Here is a 9045-nt window from a genome sequence, read left to right as displayed (position 1 = left end):
TAATCTGAGTTTAAACCCAATTAACCCAGTCAACCCACTCAACTTAGTCAACCAAACCAACCCAACCAAAACCTAGTCAATCCAGTTTGGCCCTAAACCAAGTCAACCCAATCAATCCAAACCCACCTACTGAGTCTAGTCGACTCAAGGTCAACTCAGTCAACCGAAGTCAATTCAACCCAGTCTAACGCCAAACTGAGTTAAACCAGTTTAAACCTAGTCAACCTAATCAAAGCCAATTAAAACCTAGTCAAATCCAATCAACCCATTCTAACCCAGTTAACCCATTTTGACCTAGCCAAACCCAGTTTAAACTCAAAACAATACTTATTCGTACCCATGGACTGTCACAATCCTATCAGGAGATCATTGGAAAGCAAGCAAGCATGGGTTCTCAAAACAAAACGAAATATCCATATTTTAAAGCGAGATGGGAAACGTGAAAAGAAAAAAAACATGATCAAATATAAACGTTTAAATAATTCCTAAACAGTCCAAAGCCAACCAGTCCTATACCAACCCCAAACGGTCCTTAAATTACATCTCTTCCCACCCAAAAATAATTTCCAAAATATCCTTTCAACCAATCTATACCATCACTTCTTCACTAAACAATCCCTCAAACAAACCACCCGATTCCCCCTTTACCACCCTAAACAGTCCCAACTTCAGCCCACTAAACAAACCAAAATCACCCCTTAACCATCAAATTTATCACCAGACCAGTCCCAACACGACCCTAACCATCTTTAAACCCCTATCCAAAAATAGCCTTTCGGTTACCACCCTAAAAGACAAATCCATTTCAACCCTTAAACCACCCTTAAACAAACCACGCCTTTACCACCTCATGACACCTCACCCATCCCCAAAACAATCCAAATACCTGCCAAATCCCCAAATTAAGGATCGTCCAAAGGCCCACTTGCACTATCATTAGCAACCCCCAGACTTACCCATCACCATCCTTCCTAGATTGGCCTCATAAACCTTCGCGAAAACATACCCCAATAGGATCCACCACCCCCATATAAACCAGCCACTGTTATCAACACCATCACCATGTTCCTCTCCAAAATAACCCCAACCCCTCAAACCTCACAAATCCACAACCACCAATGGTCCATGCATTCAAATAATACGACATTAATCAAATAAAAATGGGCAAAAACAAGACAACAACGATCAATGAGGAGCAGTGCACGTAATTTTCAAATATGACAGTTCAAAAGCTTGGAGTGTTAATCTCAGATGCTCGGAAATTATATAAAGAAACCAAAAAGCAAATATATATATATATATAACAATGAAAATTAAGCGAAAGGAGGTGTTCATGTTTAAGACAGATTCAAGATACATGCAAATAGGCAAAGAAAAAAAAGGAAAAAGAAGGAGAGGATCAATGACCCACCTCGACAGGAAGTTGTAGCACCAAAACGAATGGCTCTAAGTCGTTTCCACAAACGCTCGAGTAGCCCAAACCTTCAAACAATCACGCCAAATGCCCCAAAATCAATGAAAGTAAAAAAGAAGACGAAGAGAAAGGAAGAAAAATCTCCAAAGAGGGAGAGGAAACCGAAGGAAACGAAGAAGAAACCAAAAATGAAAGGGCACGCAGGCTTTAACCGTTTAAAATTCATACTGGTCTGTGCTACCAGTACGGGCAAAACAAAATTTGGTCTATCCGTACCACCAACACTGATGAAGAAAACTTGATTAGATCCGTTTTCCAAGCACAGATGAGATAAGAGTAACGTTACCCGTGTTTTAAACACGGATGCAATCGAACCAAATGCCATCCGTGCTTCGAGCACGGATCAGTCGATAATTAAAAATGAGAGAAATAAAGAATCAATTCAAAAATCAAATAAAAATAAAAATAAAATCAAAAACCAAATAAAAATCAAAATAAAATCAAAACAATAAAAATAAAAATAAAATCAAAAAATCGAATAAAAATCAAAAATCAAAAAGTCAGAAAAATCATAAAAATTTCAAAAATCCTTTCGAATGGCACTCAATTTTGATTTGTTAAAACACGACCGAGAAATACCTAAATTTCAAAAATCATCAAATCTTCATCAAATCCGAGATCTCACACGAGCTCCGTGCCATCGAGATCAAGGAATCAATAAGGTAACTCTGTCAGACCCCGTGCTTGAGTAACCATTTTATATAAAAGTCATCAATCGGTAATTCGAAGTCGTGTTTGGCAAAATTCCCCCTAGCCCGTACAAATAAAGGTTTAGTCTATTCTTTACAATTCTTTGCACGTAATTCCTGCAAAGAAGGGCAGCTGTAGACATCTCAATTTGAAAGGGCCCTCACTCGAAAGGGCCCAAAAAATAGCAATTTTTCAATAAATTTGACCAACGGGCCTCGATGGCCCGAATCGTCGAAATATGACATTTTTGCCAAAACAAAACCCCTAACACCTCTCAATGGGTTAGTAGGTCCACCAAAGGGACTCGACAAGCTCACATCTGCCCCGCTCCACGAAATATCGGTTTTCCAACAAAATAGGCCAACGGGCCTCTAAGGCCCAAAACGATGAAAAATGGCAATTTTGAGTAAATCAAGGCCCTAAGACCTCCTAATGGTCTAGGGGACCTATAAGAAGGGTTGCAACCCATCCTATACATGTTCAACCTCACCACACCTCCTTTATATCCAAGAGAAATCGAACGATCGATGAAACTCTCCAATGGGCCTAAAAAGCCCGATTCGTCAACATGTGACATTTTTGATAAAAAAAATCTAATAAAAATAAAAAATGTGAGACTTGGGATACCTACCTTCCATCTACCTTTCACCGCCTCACCTCCGAACCCTCAAAGACCCTAAGCCCATTCGAGGCCCGCAAACCTTTACCTATTTCCTAAAATAATTCCTCACTTTACCCTCAACCTAAAATCACTCACATATCACCTAAATTCTAAAATAAATCATCCTTAAAACTCCAACCCACAAACAAACCTTATCCAAACCAAAATGGCCTACAACCCTCTAAAAAGTCCAAGCCCAATATATCAAAAGGCCACAAACTACTATCCATACCTAATTCACTATCCAACCTACAACCCTAACCCATCAACCCTTACCCACATCAACCAATCATCATCTCTACATCAAAAGATGACACATGTCATCACCACCCTTCACCTCCCTCATCTAATCACCTACCCCCCATCACTATTCTCTAAACAACTCATCTAACCCACCTCACATCTCTCCTAAATCACCTCAACCCATACCCTACCCTTACCTAACCTATCATCATTCTCTAACATCACCAACCACACCCATACCCTAATCCATCACCATTCTCTAACATCAACAATCACCTACATCTACACTCATCATTCTTCTTAAAACATTCAAATGAAATCACCTCAACCCATACCCCCTCATCTTCAACTAACCAACCCATACTCTTCTCTCTAATCAAACAACTACCATCAACCAATCAACCAATCTCATCACCTCATCCTCTCATCACATATGCCACATGGCATCATCCCCTTCTTCCTCCAAAAAATCAATTCACCAACCTCTTACACAACCCATTCTCCTAAATCTAAACACCTTACCTCTTCAACCAACCCAACACTCATTCTCCAAACAACCCTCTTACACCCCCACTCCCCTCATCAACAATAACTCATTTGATCCTACCAAACACTCTACCCAAATGGATTTGAGTAGGATCCAAATCATTTGGATCAAAGCCTTACCCATTTCCACTCATTACACAATTACCCTTCATTTCACTTTAAATTTCACACCTTTCACCCCAAAAAACCTATGCCATTATCCCTCATTTCAAACTCTCACCCCACTATACCCTTAAACCTCATCTAAACATCTATAAATACCTCTCCCCTCACCCCAAAAATGGTTACCAAGTCTCACTAGAAAAAAAAATCTAATCCCTACGCATCTCTCTTCTACTCTCCTACTCTCACAATAACTCTCTCACATTCCACTAAGGATTCAAGAAGACATAGAAGTTAGAAGAAGAAGAAGAAGAAGAAGAAAAGAAGATCAAGAGTACAAGGTGGGTTTGAAGTACACCCCCCTCTCTCTGTATCATCTCCTTCTCCCTTTTCTAAATATCCCCTTCTTCTCTTTTATTTTTATTTTTAATGCGTGGACCCCAAGGCTAAAAGCTCATAAGGGTCATTTCCATCAATGAAATGACCCTATGCTCAAGTCGAAAATGAATCCCTATCTAGGGTACAAAAATGCACACACGTGACACTTTTATTTTCTCATTTTTTATCATCAAATGACTGAGTTATTTGAGATTACCGTCACTTGGCGGGGAGGAAAGGGTGCCTAACACCTTCCATTTTCTCCAACCGAGCCACTTACCCGAATTCCTAGGTTCGATTAATTCCCTATCTGTTGCAAGTCACTAATGCCAAAAATTTCACTTTTTTGGAAAATATACATCGGGTGACCATCCACACCCACTTATAACATGAATGGTGGCGACTCCAATTCATCGTAGATGTGGCCGTCCTAATGACGAAATCCACGTATCTACATTCCCTTTTATTTTTTTTTTTATATTTTTTATTATATTTATGAAACAGCAAATCAACACCTATGTGAAGTATCTGTCCATGTTCTCTTTGGATAAATTATGAGAGTTTTTATTGCCATACCAACTCTTACTAAGAACACAATAAGATGTGGCACTAAAATCTTTCTAAATTAGGGTGCCCTTAGCAAAAGTTGGTATAGCAATAATATTTCTCTAAATTATTTGAGAAGTTGATTTAGACATACCCCACCACGTATTGGTGAATATTTGAGATAATGAATGTTCTCAAATTGACGATATGCCCTAAAATACCTTGGTCTTATATTCTAAATTAATGATAAATAATTTAAATGTCATTTTTTTTCTTTGGCGAGCTGCACGTACCATCCACTTGCATGTATACAATAGTTAAATATATCACTTTATGGAAGGACATATAGGGACTTGAAGGTGTGACTTGGGGAGTAAACCCAATCACCCTTACCATCTCAGCTAACCCTTGGTGGGTCTGATCTAAATGTTATTGTTTTCAACATCTAACTGAAAAAACACTTAGTTTTTTTTTAGTTTTCTTCAGGCTCTTCAACCTTTATTTGTAAATTTATTTTAGTTTATTTAATCTTATCTTTAATCTATCATTTTCAACCTTGCATTAATCCTTTGTAAAAATAAAAATTAAAAAAAATCACTTGATTTTTCTATTAAAATCCCATCATTTTTTTTACTTTCAAGAAATCACATCTTTCCTTGAGATTTCCAATTTTACCTTGAGGTTTTAATTAGAAAATTTTTGAAGGTCGATGGTTGAAGTTGAGGTAAAAAAGTAAAAATTATGTAAAGGACTTTGACAGAGGGATTTCTTTCTAGTAAGTCTCTAAGTTTTAGGACTTCTATTAATAGTCAATTTAGTAAAACTTTTATTTCTAATCAGTCCTTGAACCTCACTCCTCACATTTCTTACGATTGAAATGTTGAATGTCCTCAAATCGTTCAAGCTCACCATTTTCATAAAAAAATTGGTTTTTCAACATCCCGATCGAGTTTTGTAGACTTCACTCTGACGTAAAGTGTTTGAGAATGAACAAGAAATCATTTTGAAGACGTATGTAAAAATAAAGCTACAATTTTTTTTTTTAAATTTTTTACTTCATTTTTTAAATGAAAATCAATCAAGGATGGATCTTTTGGTTTGAAATCATCTAGACGAGTCGTTATGTCAAGTTTTTAGTCAATCTTTCCCTTTATTTAGTTGAAAAAACTCGAAAAACAAAAACATGTGGGTTCTACTAGTGCTGAGTTTACCAATTTTATTGTCAAGTTTAACATTAAAAATGTAGACCTCGACAATAAGTGAAAAAGTTGTGAGCTTAACAATAATGGGGGACTATTAAGAAATAAAAATGTTAACTAAATAGACTATTAAGCTACCACCCAAAACTTGGGCGTAGAGCCTCTGTAGCACATTTCTCCCATAAAAATTTTCAACGATTGAGAGTACGCCACATCATCAAAACAATTACATCTAACCATTTAAATTTAGGAGTTCATTGATCATCCATTTTCAAACGCTTGATTTGAACAAATAAATAGGTGTTTTTTTTTATTATTTTATTTTCCCGATATGATTTAAACCATGTCTAGAAGATAAGAGGGAAAGGATTGGGATGGAAAAGAAGAGGGTTGGAACGGATTGAGGAGGAGAAAGAAGGGAGGAGAGAGAGGTGGCCGACAATGATGAAAGAGATGACGGTGACGACGACGAAGAGAGTGAATGTGATAGTGGTGGTGGTTAAGAAGGAGAAATGAAGTTAGGATTTTGATTTAGAGATAAAAAATAAGGATGAATTTCACTTTTTCAAGGGTGGGTGAAAAAATAAAATCAAGATTTTGTGGGACTTTGGAAAGAAAGTGAAAAATCATTTTTCATGTAAGAATATAATCAAACACATGAAAAATAACATTTTCCATTATATAATCATGATAATTTGACATAGGCACATGGCATACTCAACTGACAACCCTAACGTGATGGGCTCGAGAACGGTAGATCTACTTTCCTTGGGATACAAAATTACGATTCCTCATAAAAGTGCAATTTTGTATTTGGAGAAGTTCAAATTTACGATTTTTGAACTTGTCACGTCAAGGGTGTCGATTGAGTATGCCACGTGCCTAAGTCACTTTATCACGACTCATTTTTCATGTGCAATCAAACATACTCTACGTAACGTTACTTTAAAAAAAAAAAAATAATAATAGAATAGAAAATAAAATAAAATGTTACATTAAGTCGTTTAAAAGTATACCTTAAAGATAAGAGCATTTATGTCATTTTAAGTAGTTAATCACACGAGATTGATGTCAAGGGGTATGTCATCAGTTAAAATCAGGGATATCTAAAAATAAGTAAATCAATCAACACGTGGAGAGTTTAGATCATCCATTATTGAGGTGCTCGCATTAAAACTCGTTTCCCAAAATGGGAATCAACCAAGAACCCTTTATAAACGACGAGTCTTCATCGAAGACTGAAGGTTCTACTTCGACCACATCGATATCGAGATAAATCGTCGTTATCTTCGTGGACAAAAGCTGTCTGGAAGACAGTTTTGACTACGTCAATGCGTTAACCAGGTCACGAGGACCCTTTTAAAACACAAAGAAAAAACTATTCATAAAAGATTAACACACATCTTCTAAATCCTAAAAAAAAGAAAAAAGAAAAAAAGTTTGGGTTCGACTAGCAACCAACAAATAAAACACATCAGAGAAAGATTTACAACGAAGCTTAACCGTCTGATCATCTTGTGATGGAACCATTGATGATGATGATGATGAAGATCACCATGAAGGAGAGGTTGAAGGAGATCCGTCAGAAGAAGAAGATGAAGACTGCCCATTGTTGCTCTCACTTCCTGAAGTACCCAAAGACCTTGCATCCCTTAAAGAAACAGAACAAGCTTCCATAGGTAGTTTCTTCATTGGAGACAAAGGAGGCGTTATGGTTAGAGATGATGTACAAGATGGGAATTTATCGAGATTCTCATCGTTATCTCCGGACGAATTTCCCATTTCTAAACGAGAAGGGGAAGTATCTGGTGTTTCAAATGGTGTACCAGCTTTGCTCTGACTGCAAGCTTCATTATCGTAAATGGGGTTCGAAATGTAAACAAGATGCTCACCACTACTAGCTTCTTGAATAGGTTTTGGTGAAGATATAAGACCAATTTGATATGGGTTTTTGATTTGTTCTTGGATTTGGGCTTCTGGAACTTGTTCTGAGTAGTTGGAGTAGTGTTGCTTGTTTGTTTCTTCTACTTTGGTTGTAATGGAGGGGAAGAGAAAACTTCTTGGAGCTCGAATAACACCTTGAGAGTAAAAACTACTGAGAGAAGTTAATGGGTTTAGTGTGGGAGTGGTGGTGTTGGTGTTGGTGATTCGAAGGTGACGCTTGCGTAGTAGAAGAGAACAGTAGAGCTCAGCCAACAAAACCAGGATGAGCGTTAAAACAATTGCTAAGCAAACTACCATTACCAGTGTTGCTCCCATTACCAACCTTGACGTTCCCTTCATCTCTCACCCTTTTTTACACACACACACACAGAGAAGAGAGAGAAGAGAGGGTTTTTTTCTTTTTTTTTGGCGGGAAGGAGTCTTTTCTCTTGAGAGGGAAAAGAAGAAGGACTGAAGGAGGAGATGGGAAAGGAATCTTTGGAGAATGGGTATTTTGTTCTGATCTTTTGTGGAGACTTTTAGGTCTGACTTCTGAGTTCAATTCTGACATTGAAGGTTATTTCTGTCATTTCAATACTTTGGTAGCATCATGGCATCACCACCTCCCCCAGCTTTGTTTGAAGCAGACGAGGGCATCTCAGTCTATGTATTAGGAGTCATCCTAAACACATGTTTTGAAAACCGAAATTTTGCCCAACTGATTGAACCGGAGCCCGACCGAGGTTCTATTCAGTTGAACCGATTTTTATATGTACACGGATCATGTGTTTTCTCATTACATTTTCACGAAATATTCATGATCAATAAATAAAATTTATTATTTAAAAAACTAAATTTCACTTTAGTAAATCTACAAGAATACTAAGACACATAACATATTTTGGAAGCAAATATTGATGAACATCCTCCATGAAATCAAAGTAAAAATTGTAAAATTCTTGATGATGATATCAACAAAATAAATAGTTAAGGAACAAAATACCTGAAAATTTTCTTTTTCTCCAAATCTTTCATTTTATTTAATGATTCACAGTATTTCAATGTTCTATCTTTATTTTATGAAAAAAAAAAAATTCTTGAAAAATATTAGTTTTTATTTAATTAAGGATTTTTTTTTTAATTATTTAAAGATCTCTAATATTTGGTTTAGTAGATTGATAGATTTTGTTTGTAAGAATTTTATTTACAGTAGGCTTCTATATTTATTTGTTATTAAATTTTTTTATTTTTATTTTTTTATTTGTTAGAATTTTGGTTATTGT

At 36.4% G+C, this 9045-nt stretch overlaps 1 protein-coding gene across 1 annotated transcript; it reads right to left on the bottom strand.

The window, feature by feature from the left end:
* Nucleotides 1-7283: 7283 nt before the first annotated feature.
* Nucleotides 7284-8335, bottom strand: LOC147388813 (uncharacterized). The gene has a single exon (XM_086419411.1). It carries the CDS (start codon nt 8120-8122, stop codon nt 7391-7393), a length of 732 nt encoding a protein of 243 aa, XP_086275537.1. The 5' UTR covers nt 8123-8335; the 3' UTR covers nt 7284-7390.
* Nucleotides 8336-9045: the final 710 nt, after the last annotated feature.

This window comes from Akebia trifoliata, chromosome 12 (assembly GCF_017979445.1).
Source record: "Akebia trifoliata isolate Shusen 1 chromosome 12, ASM1797944v1, whole genome shotgun sequence".
NCBI classification, from domain to species: domain Eukaryota; kingdom Viridiplantae; phylum Streptophyta; class Magnoliopsida; order Ranunculales; family Lardizabalaceae; genus Akebia; species Akebia trifoliata.
This window is presented reverse-complemented; position numbering and strand designations above follow the sequence as displayed.

What these genes read in the sequence shown, in the direction of transcription:
- LOC147388813 (XM_086419411.1), bottom strand. Translation starts at nt 8,122, where the DNA reads ATGAAGGGAACGTCAAGGTTGGTAATGGGAGCAACACTGGTAATGGTA.